This window comes from Trachurus japonicus, chromosome 13 (genome assembly GCF_045865225.1).
Source record: "Trachurus japonicus isolate A0001 chromosome 13, Traja_1.0".
Taxonomy (NCBI): domain Eukaryota; kingdom Metazoa; phylum Chordata; class Actinopteri; order Carangiformes; family Carangidae; genus Trachurus; species Trachurus japonicus.
In genome coordinates, this window is record NC_140919.1 from 33,988,450 (window position 1) to 34,007,458 (window position 19,009).

At 43.5% G+C, this 19,009-nt stretch overlaps 1 protein-coding gene across 4 annotated transcripts; it reads right to left on the bottom strand.

Moving 5' to 3' along the window:
• Window positions 1-430: 430 nt before the first annotated feature.
• On the bottom strand, window positions 431-19,005 carry LOC146976383 (bridge-like lipid transfer protein family member 2). Of its 4 annotated transcripts, none has more exons than XM_085796153.1 (40): window positions 18,709-19,005; window positions 18,024-18,153; window positions 17,745-17,871; window positions 17,539-17,588; window positions 17,302-17,443; window positions 17,104-17,222; window positions 16,907-16,967; window positions 16,641-16,833; window positions 15,423-15,531; window positions 15,187-15,311; window positions 15,021-15,088; window positions 14,795-14,931; window positions 14,381-14,499; window positions 13,748-13,941; window positions 12,727-13,024; window positions 12,259-12,464; window positions 11,122-12,172; window positions 10,826-11,017; window positions 10,149-10,351; window positions 9,805-9,923; window positions 9,482-9,705; window positions 8,987-9,177; window positions 8,708-8,807; window positions 8,396-8,595; window positions 6,669-6,966; window positions 6,429-6,586; window positions 6,054-6,260; window positions 5,785-5,884; window positions 5,363-5,545; window positions 5,141-5,262; window positions 4,885-5,040; window positions 4,580-4,701; window positions 4,315-4,495; window positions 3,874-3,960; window positions 2,887-2,997; window positions 2,636-2,771; window positions 2,190-2,314; window positions 1,776-1,877; window positions 1,457-1,591; window positions 431-1,234 (listed from the first exon to the last, which is right to left on the bottom strand). In XM_085796153.1, exons 2-40 carry the CDS (start codon window positions 18,089-18,091, stop codon window positions 1,049-1,051), a joined length of 6,705 nt encoding a protein of 2,234 aa, XP_085652279.1. In that variant the 5' UTR covers window positions 18,092-18,153; window positions 18,709-19,005; the 3' UTR covers window positions 431-1,048. The 4 variants fall into 4 exon arrangements, with proteins under 4 accessions (XP_085652279.1, XP_085652280.1, XP_085652277.1 ...); XM_085796154.1 differs by having other exon boundaries at window positions 18,024-18,150; window positions 18,709-18,869; XM_085796151.1 differs by having other exon boundaries at window positions 14,381-14,535; window positions 18,709-18,840.
• Between the last annotated feature and the right edge of the window lie 4 nt (window positions 19,006-19,009).

The following is a 19,009-nucleotide window of genomic DNA, read 5'->3' on the forward strand; positions in this document are numbered from 1 at the left end:
TCTCGTGACTGAAATAACAGGCTGCAGCAGCACAGTTACACCAGTAATTGAACAGAAACCAACCGTTATTACAAAAATATCAAAATACTTTGCATAAAAAGTGCTTTAGTGTTTAAGTTACAAAACATACACTCAGCTATTAGCCACAACTCATCTCTTGTTTGCCACAATACCTTCAAACCAACTGCCACATTATACAACACAGGAAATGTTTCTGCTGCTCTGTTCTTGATATAGATATTGCACTGAGGTGAGGTACAGTAAAACAGCAAGCTGAGGGATGCAGACACTCATTCACAAGTAAAATATAAAATAGCATCTTTTGTGGGCAAAGGCCTTCCTGTCGGTGACAGTCATACAGCCCCAACAACTCTATAAGCTCTAATTAATAAAACATAATGATATATTTATTTATGGCATTTTCAAAATCTTATTTTTTACAGCCGACGACCTTAAAGGTGCTTTTCAAATGAGTCCTACTTACTCTAGCAGACTTTGTTTTGGACTTACAGTGTGTTCCCGAGCCAGCAGGACAAGTTGCTCTGAGTCTTGCGTTTTACAGAAGCAGAGGAAGCAGTGACAGTGAAGTGCTAGCTACATACTGTGAGTCTTCCTCGCTACATTCAGTGCAACCTTAAGTGGTCACTATTTTAAAAAGTTGCAAGAGTATGAAATGCAGTGACATTTTTAATGGCACAAAAAATAAAGAAGATAAGATATATTTGGTCAACGTGGCACCCTGGTAAATCCTGGAGCTGTTTTCAGTCACCTGCAGGGATTTGGGGGCAGAAATTCAAATCAGGAGTCAAAACAAAACCTCCAGAATGTTTCTTTAAGTTCAGCAGGCTTGTATGATATCGTAAACTATCCCCTTATCTCTATGAAATGTTTCGCCTTCTCGCTTTTCATTGTGATTCAAAAAAAGCCAGACTGATACTCAGACAGTCTGGCTTTCCCCTGATCTCCGTCCTGAGGGAGTGTTTCAGTGGTCGTAGTGGATCATCCAGTTCAGCTCAGGGTTAGTGTGAAATGTTGAGTGTTTGTTGTGTCACTTGCGCCGACTGAAGATGCTCTTCTTGCTGGAGCTCTTGTCGGCGCTGCTGAGGCCGATGAGGAGTCGTGCCTTCTCGTCCTCCTCCTGCTGCTGAAGGCCGTTGTCCGACTTCCCCTCGGACGACTTCCCTCTCAGATCTGAGCCTGAAGCCGGCTTCAGACGCAGCTTCTCTTTTATCATCTGAGCAACAAGGAGCACAAAGGACAACTTCATAAACATAAAACTCCTCATTGTCCGCGCAAATGTATGCCTTTCCTCCTCCTAGTTATTCTTGGCAATGGTGAATAAATTGATAAACCAATAAGATTCATTTTCAAAAGGATAAGAGAGCAGTGATGTGATTGTGATATACTATGCGGTGTCCGCTGTTGATGACACAAGCACGAGCACAATTTCGTGTACCTGTGCTACAAGTGCTTTCCGGCTGTCTCTTTTCACGGCCATGGCGAAGTCCAGCCAGGTCCAGGTGTTGTTGTGGTACTCCAAACAAGGCAGAACCAGGTTCAGGTCCTTCCAGTCCACGCTGCTCTTTTCTCCCTGAGGATGACAGATGTTTCACAGCTCAGCATAAATGACAATCTCAGACTGGATGACGGAATATAAGAGAATAATTATTTCTATTTTTTTTTTCTGTTTCTGTTCATGTTCATTACCGACAGCGATGACCAGGAACATAATCATAGTATGAGAGTCAATATAGAGCTTAGTAACAGTGACCCACCTTGTAGCTGACACAGAGGGGCACTTGGGGAATCTTGATGTAGATGAAAGAGTTGTTCATCGCAGCTCGCTCCTTCATTTTATCGATGTCATCAACAGGATGCTGGTGAGAGGAAAGTTGTAAAATGCTTTAACTCAGAGAAAGACTAAGGACAGAACTTGTTTGTTTTTTTTGCATTTACAAACAGTGGGGCCCAAAAAAGACATTATACGATCTGACATACAGTGGTTTTGCAGGTCTGACATGTTATGTTTGTTTTATTACATAACAGCCTCTGTCTCTTCTGAGTAAACACATGATCTGTAAGTGTAATATCGGTGGAAACGGCCTGAAGTAAAATAAGAAGAACCGAAAAAAACAAAACAACCTTTATAGTATTTTTATTCCGAAGACGATCCAAAAAAGTTTCAATACCTCCGGAGGTTTCCTGAACGACCTCCTGACCCCGGCTGTGCGGTTCAGTCCCTGGCCGACACTTTTGCTGGGACCCATGGCGCCCATGGTGTCCTCTGACGACTGCCGAGGCTTAACAGGGATACCTGTGACACAGAGCACATTAGCATCAGCACCGCGACCTCCGGCTGACACCGCAACCTACACCTTATACTCCCTCTGAGTCTCACACACACATATTTCAAGGTCATATCCATAGTGACAGAGACTTTTAATAGCTTAGAGGGATGACATAACGCAGTAATGGGTAACTCAACACCACACACACACACGTCTGCAAGAGAGCATGGAAACTATTATTGATCTCCTACATGGCAGGTTGCCGGCTTATGATCACACAAAGAGATGGGAGACTGAGTGCTGCTCGGTTTACTGCAGTCGTATCGATGCTGGTGACAAAACCATACCAGTGGTAACCAATCTGAATTTGTCCTCTTCATCAGCGACCTCCTCCTCCTCAACATTTCTTCCTGGGAAGAAAAATCCCATCATCCTTTTGAAGAACTGGTACATCAGCTGGATGGTGAGAGGCACCACGTTCACCTGATGATTTGAAAAACAAAAAACAAAAAAACATTTGTTAGAAGAAGAAAAAGTCCTTAATGAAACACAGTATATACTGTTTGTTTCAGAGAGGCTGCAAAGTCAGAGTCCTCACCTCAAAATGTTCCTTCACAGAGATTCCTCCCACAGGGGGGCGCACTTTACTGAAGATGCGCAAAGCAAACTGGCGCCCTGACTGACAGTTACTCTGAGGGCGAAGCACAACCTGGAACACAGAAGAGAGTCTGTTTTAACTCCAGGGACGTTAAAGCAGAAGCTCTGGCAGCCGATCCGACTGATATGACTTTGAAAACGTCTTCAACAGCACAAATAGTTAACAATATGAGCACAGGATGTAAAACTTAATGAGGTTTTAAGTGCAATTGTAATGAGCCCTCATTCACACATGCGTCAATGAATCCTTGAGTCTGCATGCAACACTGAATATGAAACTCTGAAGAGCCAGCGAGTGATCCCATCTGGACAAACAAGATGGAGTCAACACAGACATCACAGTCTTGTCACTGTGCCAACAGTGTACGTACCCTCACACGCTGCACAGAGGAAACCAGGCAGAGAGTCATAAATGTGAGCAAACACTGCATTTTTATACTGCACTGCATATTACACACACACACACACACATTCATCACTTTAGTAGGCAGGTACACCTGTAAAATCAAACGCCATACAACACAGCAGCAACCTTTGCAAAGATAATAATGCTCAGTATTGACTGAAACTATCAGAGAGGTGTTCACTTCACATGTATGTGTATTACTGAGGCTGGTGTTTGGTGTGGTGTTGAGAGGGAATGTGTAATTCTGTTTCTAATGTTTTCCATCTTTCATTTGGAAAAACAAAACAACAAAACAGCACCATCTGAGAAACTTGTTGCGCTGTTGTACTGGACTGCATTAGTGACCACAGTCTGCATGTCCACAACTTTCCTCAGCATAGTTTTCAAAGAGATATTTGTCATACGTGTCATTGTTCAGAAGCAGTGCCATAATGTGGGCCATGTTTTTAGACTAGAGTATAGCCAGTTGCTACAATAAGAATTAAATGAATATAACTAACCAAATCTGAGTAACTCATTTACCTTGTATGCTGCATTGGGGAGCAGGTTGTTCATTGTGAACCACCCAAGCTCCAGAAGATGCTCTGCTGTGTCATCAGACTTGTTCAGCTGTGAAGGGAAAAATAGTCTCATCAACATTTACTCTGTAGCAGTGACCAAGGACAAAACTGGACCCATGAGGAATAAGAAATCTTTTTGTAGTGTTTGAAGTACAAATTGTCTGTTTGTAGTTACATTATATGCTTTTGACTAATCAACTTAATTAAAGAGGACATCTCACAATATGGCTCCTGTTATCCTCAGATAGTTGTTGAAATAGAGAAAGCTGGAAAAGAGCTAAAGCCAAGGAATTTATGTGCTACAGATGGAGGCATCGGGATTGATTTAAAAAGCCTGGAGGGAGTAGCATTATGAGCCAGATGGGTCTGATTCCTGACGGTCAAAGCTGCTTGCTGTGCCCACCTTGCTGTACATGAATCTCTGCAGCTCTAGCTCAGCGATACCGAGCTGGCCGTCCTCTTCGGTCAAACACCAGCGGGCCTGAGCAAAGTAGATCTCCGTCCTCCTCACCACGCTCACATCCTCCGGAGGCTTACGCAGCTCCAGCTTGTTTGCACGCTGCAGCTGGAAGTCCTTAAAACACCTGGGGGAAGGAGAGTATATCTTTGACCTGTGTGCCAACTATTTCTTCAGGCTACAAAAATGTGTGCGAGGGCTGGTATGAGACCTGATGAGAATATTGAGCTCTTCGCTCTTCATCTGCATGTCATTCTTCTCCTGGTTTAGCTGATTCTGCAGTCTGGTGTTAATCTCCATCAGTTCATCGCCACTCAGCTCCTCGGGTTGAGCCTACAAGATGAGCAATAAACCACAGAGAAAGCACATTTTTAATGACTTAAGTACCTCTTCCCTGAGTGGCTCACGTTCACATATCATATATATATGGTTACGGCAATCAGTATTTCCTCAAATGAAACAGGAGTTTTAAATAATACGTATTAATTTGCGGTGAATTATATTGTGGTAGCTCACTCTGATGTTGGAGTATATCTGCTTCTCGAGGCGTCTGATCTGAGCGAGGTGCTGCCTGACTGCCTCCTGGAGATGTAAGATGCTGCTGCGCTGCTCTTCTGGGTTACTAGAAATTTCCAGCTGGAAACGCACTCTCTGCTTTTTCTCACTGTGCTCCTGGACACGCCACACAGGAAAAAGAACATGGCATAAGCAGAGATAAAACACAAGTGAGGACATGGATTAAGACCATTGGCTAATGCGTGCTCCGGCCGACCTTGCGTCTGGGCTCCACGTGTAACAACAGGTTGTTGACGATGTCCAAGATCATAGCGTACTGGACAGGGTTGGTAGATATCTCGAGGTCATGATGAATGAGGGTGAAAGTGTCCACAGCCCCTGGAAAAAACAGTACCGGTATTTCAATTTTGTTTGTAGCATCACAAAAAAAACAGGAGCATTCTTCCTGGGCAGTGTCGGTTCAGGTGACCAGACTTACCAGCCTGTTTCTTCAGCAGGTCTTCTTTCTCATGGCTGTTCCTCAGCTCTGGTGGTTTGATCTGTGTTGCCAGCTCTGGGTTAATGTCATGACTGTAACTGATGTAGTGCATCCGGCAGCTACAGCGAGAGATGATTCGCTGAACCTGCTGAGCCTCGTTCACCTGAGCAGGCTGGTTCCAATCTGGAGAAATTAAAATAATAGTACAAGTCAAGGATATGGTAAAAGACTCATGTGGCATGACAGTGTAACGCATACATAAGTGATATTTGCTTCATTACTCAACAGGATCAATCGTTTGTGCATTCAGATATACATGTTTCAGGTGTACAGACAGTGTGGTGTCTGAGCTTTCCAGTCAAAAATGAAAAATCGATGTGCCAGGGAGGAACAATACTCGGTTAGAGTGAATGGAGCCGTACCTGTGGTGGTGCTAACCATTCCTCCGACGGCCTGGCCGCTCTCCATCAGCTCCAGCACTGAGTCCAGGTTACGCTGCCTGTGTTCCTCTATGTTTTTCACCTAAACCCAACATAGAAAAAGAAGCAATTCAGTCGAGGAACGGCGCACACACTGCACTGTTAAGCTTTGGTGAATAAAATGTACCACAGCTGAAAATACACTATATTGACAAATCACTGAATATAACAAAGTTGTAAACACCCCGATATTGGGAAAGAGCTAAACCTACCTCTAGCCATAACTGTCTATCTTCCTGCTCAGATGGGTTGGGCTCCATAGTGGCAAAGTACTGCATGCCGTCCAGCAGACAGGTCCAGGTGGTTTTCTGCTTCAGGGTATCATTGTACCAGGCAGGATGGTGCTCACACTGCAGCAGCTGAGCCTTTGCTGCAGACACCAACACACAGCCTGCCGTCTCTGTGCCTCGCAACATCATCTAGGTAAAGCAGAATAGAGGAGGATTAACACGTTGACCTGACTCCATTAAACCAGGTTTAGGAGAAAACCTGAGTTCTTCAAAATAAGATTTTTTTAAAAGTTATTTAGCTACCTGAAACAGAGCGTAGTTAGTATCTAACAAAACTACTATTATCAGTGTAGTTACCTGACAGTTGACCAACTCGATAAACCAGTTGCGATTATACACGTCATCAGTTTGACAGGCCGCGATGCCACACAGCTGGTCACTGACACCTGAATCCTCTTCAGAAAACACCACAAACTTGTCTGTTTCCTCAATCAGTTTCTGCAGCATAGATGTTCCTAGAGAATCGAGTGGAGGAGAAAGGGGTTAGTGGACCTTAGATAACTTTGGCTGCATTTCATTCAAGCAAATTTTTCTCACCTTCATGTTGACTTTTTTCTGCACGACTGACGGTGGGCATGACAGGTGTGGTAGGAGCTGTGGTGGGAGAATAGTTGGAGGGGGAGCGTTTGAGCTTTTTGGTCTGGAGCTGCGTGTCGATCCTCAGGCCCTTCAAAGCTTCAGTGGAGAGATTTCTCTTCAGCACAGAGGCCTTTTTGTAACCGTCGTACAGCCCGAAGGCTATGTTCCTGTTAGTAGTGGTCCATGAAGCACGCAGGTCCACCAGGCGCAGTTTGTGAGTGTAAGAGGCATTAGTCTCATCCTGCGGGTTCACCTCCTGTCAGAAACAGAAAAAAAGATTCTGATATTGAGGATAGTTGACAAACAAGAAAGGGTGCAAAGCTATCTCCTGAGCTATCTGTAGACCAGGGGTTTCCAACAACCAAGCCCCAGACTGGTACTAGACCTACCAGGCTGTGAAAACCCATTCAGAAAAACTGAGGAGGGCAAAACTGCCATATACTGAATTGTGTTTTGATAATTATTACTCTAAAAAGCTAACCTCTTTATCATGTATCAGCAGCGCATAAAATAGCAACAGAAGCATGAAAAAAACACTTTAGAAAGTTTTTTCACTGGAACTGCTGAAAAAATGCCCACAGACAGCGAAAATAATGAAGACACTAAAAAGAAGAACGCCAAATTCAACCGAAAATATGACGACAGCTACATAAAATTGGGTTTTATCACTGCTGGGGATGCAACTACTCCTAATCCGCTGTGTGTAATCGGTGTGTGGAGAGAAGCTAGTAAACGAAGCTATGAAACCGTCAAAGTTACTTTGGCACCTGGACGAAACATCCTGCTCTTGTTGACTATTATGAGAGAAGAAGATCTGAACGAGACAGTCAGCGGCAAATGTTGAAAGCCACAACTTCAGTTAAAGAGGAACTATGTAAGTCTGGTCGCTTTTCTGCTGTTTTGCTAACCCTCCTCTCGGCCATGTGCATTTGTTTACAACAAAGCCATCAAGAAATCAATCAATAGAGCGGTACATAATGTTATGCATCATATACAACGTTACAACATGTATACCTGTGTAGTCTTACCTGTCATAAACAAGAGATTAAGGGTTACAGGGCACGTTTGTGTCGTGCCATAAAGACGAGAGCTGGGACACCGGGGCGGCGGCGGCACTAATTTCGCAAAGGTTGGTTTTCAGTCAAGAGACGCAATAAGTGACATGCATGTGGAAGGCAGAGAACCTCCATTCTCCCTCATAACAAGTTAAGCCATATTAAACCATCACAATTACTCCGAAGCTGTTTAATTAAGGTTAAAATGTAGCATAGTTAAGATACAAATCCTACATAGTTCCTCTCTAACATTGCTGCACTGAAGGCATCATATGTGGTGGCATACTGTATTGCAAAAGCACAGAAGCCTTTTGACATGAGGGAGCAGTTATTTCTACCAGCAGCAAAGGACATTTGCCTGGAACCTTTTGGGGAAGCTGCAATGAGTAAAGTTGGACATGTTCCTCTCTCCAATAACACCGTTAAGAGGAGAATAGATGAGATGGCGGAGGATGTTGAACGCCAGCTTTTAGAAAGACTACATTTTCCCTCTGCAAAGGAGCCGAGGATCGAAAAGGAATGGATACGAGATCCAGATTGAGGATGAGTTAAGTTTTGATGTTCATGTGCTTTGTACAGTTGTTCGAGTTGCATTATGTTTCTGTTATGCCTCCCCCCTTAGGACTTTACCTCCTCCATGCGGTTGCTCTGTCGCTGGTAACTCAGCGAGGAGAGGCTGACGAGGTGAGTCTTCTTCACCTGGGCGTTGATCTGGTGGTCAGCCGTCTCATCCCAGGTGGAGGCCATCAGGTGGACCGTCACCTGTGAGAGCTCACTAACCATCTGAGTCACGTTCCACTCAGAGATGAGCCTCCTCATCACAGTGCCAGCTGAGGTAACACATAAACACCAACATTAATAATATACACAAACTACTTCATGCTCTGTTGGTGCTCTAATCTCAATCATTTGTAGGTATCCATTAATCATATCATGCTCTACCCTGAGGGATCAGTCTTTGTGCCCCTCGAGTGAATACGTGGCCTTTGCTGCATTCAACCTGGATTCCTCTCTGCTGAGCAAAGGAGGCCCAGTAATGTACCTGAAAGATAAACAACAGAAGAACATACCAATGGTAGATCAACAAATAGAGGGAAACACTAACTAAATGGTCAAGGCACATATTGTACTGTGTAACTGACTGCAACTCCAGATTTCATGGTAAAAACATGAAGCAAGGTTTTACTGGAGTGCTGGAGGGCGACCTAAAGAGATGCTTACTTGTAGTTGTGGGAAGGCAGCTGTGTAGGACATCTGTTTGTAGTGCTGACCCAGCTTCTTGCGGATCGGCCTGAGGCTGTGGAAGAGCTTGCCTCTGCAGATTGGTCTGGAAACACCCGTCCAGGTGGCCCAGAAGTTTTGCATCCAGCGCAGAGTGCTGCTGTACAGCAGGATTCTGGGCTGACAGGGCTCTACAAAGATAAAATATACATAAAATGTATATACAGTATACAATACTTCACGTTACTTTTCTAGCGCAGTGGGATTAAGTCCAAAAAATGACAGAAAACCAGTGGGAATAAAAAAGTCCTACAATGATATGATTAACATATCAGATTGAGCATTTGTGAGACTTTCCACAATACATATTCTACACCAGACAAAAAAAATACTTTTGTGAATGTAATTGAAGACAAATCAGATTAATTTTCATTTACTCAACGTTTTTGAGGATTTTACAAGACCAATCAAACTGCCTGACTGAGTTACTTGTACCTGTGCCGCTGTGCTGGTTAAGGTCCATGGTGATGGAGAGGTTGAGGTTCTCAGAGCGAAAGGCTCTGTAGGAGTCATGTGGTTGTCCTGAGGTCACGTCTGCAACGTTCTCTGCACAGCAGACCATTACAGCATGGTGATCATGAGGGTTGCCATGGCAAAGCCACTGGAGGTCAAGGGTCATACACAGGTTGGGTAGACGCAGGAAACAGATATCATCATACCTAAATTGGAAAAAAAAGATACACTTTGTCAGTGAACGATTCCCCACAAACAGAGATGAATGTTTAACCATTGTTTTCACCTTTGATGACTCAACTTACTTTGATGCCGTCCTCACATTTACATCCAGGTCTCCTTTAAAAACAAACTGTCCAGGGTTCCAATCAAACTTCAGCTTATTCCATTCCCAGTGCAGGTTTTCTGTAGTGTTATAAGGGTCCTGTAAAAGTGCAAGTCCTCTCAAGATTATTACCATGCACTCTCAATAATGAACACTTATTGCAACACGAAGCTCAGAATATAAAGAAAAAAAGAAGTTGTGTTAAATGATTGCACATACACAATGAAGTATACGGTAATAATCAATCTACAAAACCTTTTACTGCGCATGTCTGGAGATTTAAAAAAACAACAACATATTATTCATGTGTGATGATTGTTTTACCTCGGTAGCTAGCTGATGAAGATTGGCCTGATCAATATCCATAACCCAGTGTCCATGCAGCAGGAGACGACTTTTGTCCCACCAAGCAAGGGGAGGTGAGGGATCAACTGTGGGTTTGGTCAGCAGGTCAACTGACTGCCCGATCAAAGTCCAGGCAGGGTCCCAACATGGCCCCCACACGATGGTGTAGAGGGAGATGTTAGCTGTAAAAAGATCCATTGTGAGACAGAATGAACCTCATGTTACAGTAATAAGTAACAGTAATGATGAAAAACTGCGCATAAAATGATGATCATGATTTGTTTTTAGTCAAATCTGGTCATGATTCACCAACTTAATGATTGTTAATTAACACTTAAACACTTAAGGTTGTGGGTTGTTCTTCATTATTGGTGTTACCATATTTTTCTTATATCTAAATACATTCAGAATGTGCAGCTATACCTACTGTAATGTTAGGACTATTCTTTTTTTAATTTTATTTATTTTTTTACAATTTTTGTTGCTGTCGTCTACATTTGAATGTAGTCTTAGTCATGAGTAGCTGTATCTGGTCATAGATATCTACAGACACACGGGTATGATAGTGAGATGACGATGATAATTAATCCAGTCATATGTGTGGGATGCTGTGCTGGAGAAATACCACGATGACAAATATTACAGCGATAACTCACATTTGAAATCATAGTAGAACTTGAGTGGTGGCATATTCCTGTGGACGGTCACATCTCCCCACGGTGGACCGAGTGGGACAATCTCTTTGCGATGAGCTCTTGTCTGTCCGTCCTGCTCTGTGCCAATCAGGCGCCCCGACAGCTCCCAGTCCCGGATCTCAAACAGGTAGCGAGGATAGTCCCTTATTCTCACTGGAACAAAGCAATGACAGTACAAAGGTAAAATCACTGTGAACATGCTGTGTTATGCTAAAACTATTAGAACTACATTTATTTTTGGGTTCAGTCTTCCTTACCCAAAAATGCAGCCAGATTAAATTTGACTGCACGGCACCACTGCACCACCAGAGGGAGTCCTTCTCTTGGGAACGGACTGATCCCGTCGATGTCCCTCAGCTGCTCCCTCACCCTCTCAGGCCCGTGAAGAGACTGATCAGCCAGGACCGCTAGCTCCAAGTCTGACACAGTCCACGTCAGCAGAGACTTCCTCATGGGCGTGTTTGCGTAGAGGCGGCGTGAGCGTTGGATGTAGATCTCTATGTGCTTCTTCTCCAGGGAACTATACAGCTCTTCTATCTTCCTGGCAGGCAGGAGTTCTCCGTGCTGCTTGCGTAGATCTGCCACCTTCTTGTCCAGAAGCTGCAGACGTTTAGCACTTTCCTTACTCTCGTCTTTCATCAGCTCATAGTTGTCCCGCAGCTTGATTTCAAAGACGTCGTCTAGGAAGACGAAAGAGAACTGGCTGATTTTGAAGACCAGGTCAGGAGGCAGGCGTTGGACGGCGGAGGCCCAGTTCGGGGGGCGATGGAGAGTCTTCAACCACTTCTGCACATTGATGGCCTTGTCAAAGGTGTTTGAGAAATTGTACTGGTAGGGGAACTCCACGGACAAGGAGGGACACGTGAGGACCCAGACGCGGTTGTGAGGAGTGGTGAGGAAGGGGAAGGTGTCTCTGTGCAGCTGCATCTCGGTCAGCTCCGCATGCGCCTCCACGTCTAGTTCATTAAAGGTGACGATGTCGTTGCCGTCGAAGTTGAAGATAAGCGAAGGGGAGCGGACGTGCGTGGAGCCGGCGTGCTTGGAGACTGAGAGGGCTTCTGTGTGCAGCAGAATGAAGTTCTGCTCGCTGACATGGGCTCTTAAACGAGTACAGCCCAGTTCAACACGGACACCCAGCACTCTGCTCTGACCTGACACAGCTTCACTCTCCGTCGGTGTCACTGGACTCTCCTCTCCTTTCTCTCCACAGAGCATGTGCCAACAGGCCTGGGCCTCGGTCATGTGCTGATACAACACCATGTGGTCCGGCGGCGTCCATTCAAGAACAAGCTCTTCTTCACTTTGAACCTGATCGAGATGATGGTAAAACACAAAATATAAACACTGACGCTCTTTCTGTCCAGAGAAATAAAAACTAACAACGATTTGATTACCTGTAAGGTGTGTGTGGTGAGGTGGTAACAGAAGGCTATCGCGGTGAGTTTGAGCACGGGGTTCGGGGTTTGGGAGGCAGGGCAACATGTTTCCATGTTCTCTGTGAGCGTCTTCACTGCAGACAAGCTCACACCTCGTAGAGACACTGTGGAGCTCTCCGCAGAGCTCAGGACTCCTACAGTGTCCATCCTTAAAGACACAGCTCCTGCAGAGGACACAAGAAAAGACAAAGAATAAATAGATTCAGGTGAGATTTCTTATTATCTAGCTATAACACTTTTCTTCACTTCATTTCTATTTCTTATATTTGTCATCATTTCTGATGAATGACAGCATAGCATACGTCTAAATGTAGATGGGCTGTACCTTGTAGACCCTGTAAATTATAAGACATTTACTTAAGAAAACGTCTATACAAACTTTCCAACTGTCTTCTTCAGTCATATGACCGGTAAGCAACTTCTTACCTGCCAGATTGGAGAGTGTGAACACATTAACGTCCTCCAGGCAGCAGTCCAGTTTAAAAAGAAGGTGGAGCTGTGAGGAGGGGACGGGTTGTGCAGTTGTGTCACCAGGGGGAGACACTGCAGCCACTTCTGACCGCTGCAGCCCCGTATCACTAGGGACACATATGAGGGACAGTAGGCGAGACAGACACATTGCACAGGTCTCTGAAAGCTCCACCTGAAGCCCTTTCAGACTGGACTCCACACTCAGGCTTGGAGACTGGCTACCCGAGTCCATGAGAGCTCTGTTGAAACTCCCCTAAAAAATGATGAGAGATTTAAGCACATGAACATTAGCAATCAAAAATGCCAACAACAAAAAAAACCTTTGACAAACATATCAACATAAAAACTTGGTTAAACTTGAAACAGCATATTGTTATTTTCATATTTGATTTGTGTTTGGTGGAGTCAAAAACTGGTCACTGGTGTCAAACAGTGATGAGGTTAAAAAAATCAAGAAACTTGTAAGCTTTTAAAAAAGAAATATGAAACTCTATTCTAGACAATTATAAATTGATTTAAACCCAGAGAAAGGGGTTTGACGTTATTCTGGACTGGATGTTTGGAGTCCAGACCGCAGCTCTGCTGTTGTATCACGTATGCTAAGAAAGAAAATTTGTGATGAAATTAATGTATTTTGAATGGTAATCGGGGCGGGACCTGATAAGCTTTATGCTTCTCCCGTTTTCCCTTTCGGTCATGTTGCTTGTATTGTGTAACTGAAATTGTGTGTGATGAAGTCTGATTCAATTAACATGTCTGAAATAAATAAATAAATACAAATATACACTATGCAGAAAGGAATTAGAGAAAATATCAAAGATATGAACTCTTGGCACTTTACAGAAGGCTCTGTACAATGTGACATCCTTGTTTATCAACAAAACATGTGATAGTGTCAATTAATCTATAGCATCACTATACTACACATACAACAGAACAAGGATCTAAACTATTCATATTTATTTGGGTTTCTTACCTGAAGACTGAGCGAGTCTAGAATGAGTGCCTCACCCCACACATGTTTACCAGGAGGGTGGGGTGCTTGTTGGATATGAGACCCCTGGCCCACTCTCCACCAGAAGTTGTCCAGGGACAGGGAGGCACGTTGGTGCACATTCTGGGGCTCTGGGCTCTCTTTGTCGACTTTGAGGTCAAGAAGATGTTGCAGTTCTACAGACAAGGAGAGGACGCAGTCGCATGAAAACATCACTTTGAGGAAAATATTTTGATTTGCTGCAGTTTCATTATTCAAGTCATTCTGGACAAAAAGCTGTGAAAAGTAAACAATGGAGAATAAGTTAATGTGTAACATTTAAAGGGTATTCGACACAAAGACCTTATCTAATCTAGTTTGGTGTGTTTGAAAACACTTTGGCCTAAAAGTTGTCTTCAAAAGAAAAAACATGAGGATATATTGAAGGAAAGTGTGATGTAATAACAGTAAAATGATTTGTACTTGACAGCTTAAAGTGTAATTACTGAGCACATTGTGATGAGGTTATACTTTAACCTACTTGACACCTCATTTCGTAATAACATCATGTGACATTCACCTGCCTCGCTCTGTGTGTAATGTGCACATGTGCAGAATGTGAATGACCTACGGTACCTGCGTTGGCTGACAGGAAGCCCAGAGCAAAAGGCGTTGTGTCTCCCAGTTGAACAGACACATTAACATTGGACACAGAGGACGTGATCATCACAGGAGCATCCAGGTGAGGGAGGCGCCTGAGGAAAAGAAGGGTGGGCAAATAATCTAATGGACTACACAACACAATAAAGTTATGGAAAAACAATACAGAATGGGTGACACACGTACGCACATACACACATGGGTGAGAAAGAGAAGATAGCAAAAGGTATTAGATCATTAGTGTCAGTACAGTGGGTGATTTAAGCAAAGTGGAGACAGACTACAGACTCATCCATCCCAAGAAAATATCTGTTACATCTCCCCCAACGCAGGTATTAGTTAATTTCCACTCAGCAATTGAAACCTTTGAGCTTTGCTTTTGCAACTTGCCTCTTTTTATGTGCTGCTTTCCTGTGGATTAGCTGTTCCCATGGTAACAGATTTAGCCAATGGGAAAATTCCTGGTGACGGTAGTGGATGATGCAAGTGTTGACTGTGAACGACCCAGAGATGTCAATTGATGTCACCTAAAATGTACAAAAACATGGGATACAATTAAATCATACAATTGAGAAGCATTGACCAGAGGATTTGACCGTTCAGCGTCTCCCTTTACCTGCAGGGACGTCTTCAGAGTGTTCACACAAAGGATCCTTTGCCTACTTTGAGAGAGGAGAAGTCCATCTGCCAATTAAAAAAAAGTGACAAGAACATGTTATTCATAGCTTTTTCCTCCATCCAACTGTGCGTGCATTGCGTCTGGTGCCCAGCTGCCCACTAACCCTCCAGAAGGAGCTCCAGGCTGCTCTGGGGGAAGCTCAACTCAGGAGTGAAACTTTTGAGAGGAAGCTGCTCATTGTCACGTCCATAGGAGACCTTTAAAGACTTTAGAGTCCAGTTCAGGTGTCTGTACAGATGGGGGAAAGTGCCATGAAGTGTTTTAGACAACATGCAATTCAACAGGGTATTGGTAAAAAAACAATAACTGTGGAGACTGATGGAGAAAAAACGAACTCACCTTTTCTGGCTATGCATGGACAAGGTTATATTTGTATTATCAAATTCCACATTGGCCGTGTGGGGAATTAGCTGATGAAACCGTTCCACAGCCTCAGTCTGGATGAACTCTGAAAGGAAAAAGCATTAACACCATCAAATTGTGATGTTATGTATTTTGTGTTAGTATTATGTAATGTCTATTACCTAAAATGGTGCTTACTTTATTGGAAAAAAATTAGCTAAAGAAATATGTTTGAAAATTCAAGTATAGAAAGTATAGAAACTCCACCCTAAATTTAATTCACTTCACAAATCCGCTGTCTGAATGGGGCAGAGATGAGTCAGCTATTAACTGGTGCAACCGAGCCTATAAATACAAAGTATTTTGGGGATTATGGTAAAAAGTTCCTAAAAACAGCCCTTGCTTCACATGTTCCAAAGATAAGTTTTCACGGAAGTACCCGAGTGAACTTACATGGCATTTCCTCTTTTTTGACCTTGTGATTGTTAGTGTATCTTTATAGGAGCAGAGCAGCTCCAACTTTAAATAATTAATTTCTTATTTAGTTGTTTAGTGGCAAAGACATAAAGATGAAGTAGGAAATTGAAATGACAAGATTTACCGATATAATAATAGAACTTTTGCTTTACTGGACTGAGGAGGTTAATCTATTTAAGTGTGTACACTTCCCAAGGTCAAGCAGAGTTGTGTGATATCACCTTGTCCTCATTTATTTTGCTGGTTATCAGAACGGCTAAAAATGGCACAGATGATGATAGATATCCAGGCATTTTAGAATAAAGCAAACGCTTAGATATAAAGCAGTCAAAAATACCAATTAGTGCTGTCACAGTCAACATTCTGTAAGTACATTTGAGCATATGAAATTACAGAGAACTGTAATTAACCAGCTCATGGTCTATGGTTCATTTCCTGGTTACAGTGACTTATCTTCCTCAGCTCCTACATGTTACATGTTATGTGAATTGTGCTGCCCAGTGGATGGTCTTGTGGGCTGACCACATCGTATCATAACATCTAAATATCTAAATAAACTCTCAATATGTCATGAATGAACACTTACATCATATGTGCTGGTTAAATTATAACTTGTCAACTGAAAAATAAGGTCCAAGGTTTGATTCCAAGTAACAATTAGCCAAGCAGTCTTTGATGAAATTATGAAATCAACCTCCCACGACTGACTATTACTATGATAACAATCAGAGACTGTACCTTGCTCACCAGCTGCATCATGAACACTTTTTGAAGGAGACGGGGGCAGCAGGAGTTGGGTGAGGAACAGTCCTTCATGCAGCTCTGCAATGAGTGTCCTCACGCTCAGGGACAGACAACTGGGCTTCATGTCTGGAAGGCTTACATCTCCAGACAGCAGCAGGCTCAGGGACACTTCAGCCAAACATATGTCCTACAGTGGAGAGCATGTTAGTCACACACATCAAATCCAAAGTTTCTGTTTCAGTGGCAAAAACAGAACTCACCAACTGACTGCTCTTCAACACTTTGCTGCTTAGCTGCCCAACTGAGAAGCCCCATGCCAACCTGCAAAAAAAAAAGGACATGACATTACAGCATGTTCCACGTTCAGACAGTTCTGTGAAACAAATTTAAATTACATTAATCGTCAATTAGACCAGTGTTAAAACCATAACAACATACAGAAGAGAGACATAGTTACCTTTTACTCTGGTGGTCAAGTAACAGGGTGATGCCTGTGATAGTCATGTGCCATAGGGACTCAGACAGTGCCAGATTCAGGACCATCACATTGATCGAGCTTACGTGAAATGACAGCAGCTGAGACCACAAGACAGAAAATCAGATGTTGTCTACAGTTCAGTTTAGCAAAAGACTGGATTATAGTGAGGCTCCATACCTGTGACAGAATGCGTAACGTTGTGGGGCTGACAGAAATCTTCCCTGACTTGTTTCCATGGCTTGCCTTCACCATAGGTCTCAGTGGTGCATGCAGGTCAAACCTAACTCTAGTTTCACCAACACATAACGCCAGATATCTCCTGAAAAAGACAATACAGGATTAAAAGCTCTACTAAGTGATTATAAAACATCTGTAGCTCCAAGATTGCAAGTAAAACAATACAACTGAACTTACGGCAAATCCTGGTTTAGAAGTTTACTTGAAATCCATATTCTGTCAATTTCCTGTCATAAAGAGAACCTCTGTTATAGCTAACAAGTCAGAGAGAAGTACCCGACTTGATATGTCATGGGAAAGTGCACAGACATGTTATTCTGACATGGGATTGGTTGCACTGCATGAGCTTGGGGCATAAATGTCATGTAAACAGTGCGTCTTACCAGAGTATGCTGGGGGTGAAACTGGATACTAACTCCCTGGACCGAAAACAGTCCTACTGACTTGATCTTTAGATCAGCATTCAGTGCAGTGTGGAAGAACCGCACTGCCAGGGTGCATATGAGCCACCTGCAAGCCAAAGAGACGTGGACAAATCTTAGATCCAGCACAAACATATGGTAGATCCTGTGACCTGTCCATGCAGTGTCAGGATGAAGTGAATCAAAGTTGCTTTTAGAGTATAGTGGGGAAACATACAATTCAAAACACACGTTTCTTACCTGAAAATGACACATGACACAATCCCAAGCAGCAGGATTAGGACGAGGGCTACCAGCAAGAGAGACATTGTGTCCCAAGTTGTTCACACCCAAATCTCTGACATGGGTCTGTCTGCTCCTCTATCAGCTGCTGTCAAAGAGGAAGAGATTCAAAGAGATTCAGCTCAACACTCATTACACCCAGGTGCCTCTGCCTCGGACTGACGGGTCACTACTAGCAAACATCAACCTGTCGACCATCGTAACTGTGCGAGGCAGCGTTTGCGTTTGCATTGCAAATGTGTAAACGTTTAGTTGGTTTGTGTGTCTGGGCTACTGGTACAGCAGCTAGCCTCACAGTGCTAACGCTGCTCATTAACTACAGTGTAGTTACAAACAACACCTAGCTCAACTTTGTCCCCCACAGCGTCTGAAAACTTCACCTTAACTTACTCCTTGTTAATCAACGTTAGTCACCGATGTCAAAACAGTGAGCAGCAGTGAAGGGTCGGTAGCATTAGCCCTAAAAAACTAACCACACATGAAACAGTTAAAGATATTTTGCCGCCGCGTCACCGTCAAATCTGTAGCAAATCTGAGCTAGCACGGTAGCATGCTAACGCTACAGCTAACTAAGCATCTTTTTGGTAGTTGTAGGGAAACTGTCGGTCGCTTTGGCGTCCAAATAATCGTCAAACTCACTCACCCCGACATGTTCAGGTCGCTGGTGGGTTTTGGTTGCACCTCATTCCGGTGCAGGAAGCAGGTCGGGCTGACACTGAGCTCTGTGCTCAGACAGAGTAAACACTGACTGAAGTGGCAGCAGCAGGAGAGCAGCTCAGCTCAGCCCGGAACACCTCCAGATCAGATATCACCTCATCAAACACTGATTTCTCACTGTCTTTCTGCAGTTCATATACAGTCCACAAATATCCGTCAAAGAACATTCTCAATTCTCAAGTAAAACACAGAGGAAAACACACATGAAACTATTTTACAAAGCTATA

Bases quoted from the DNA above. Each gene is read 5' to 3' on its own strand.
- LOC146976383 (XM_085796151.1), bottom strand. From the start codon at position 18,091: ATGTCTCTCTTGCTGGTAGCCCTCGTCCTAATCCTGCTGCTTGGGATT. The intron at 13,025-13,747 runs GTAAGAAACCCA...ATCATTTTTTAG, and splicing joins TAGACTCGCTCAGTCTTCAG to GGGAGTTTCAACAGAGCTCT. The intron at 6,967-8,395 runs GTAAAGTCCTAA...TGTTTCTGACAG, and splicing joins AGAGCAACCGCATGGAGGAG to GAGGTGAACCCGCAGGATGA.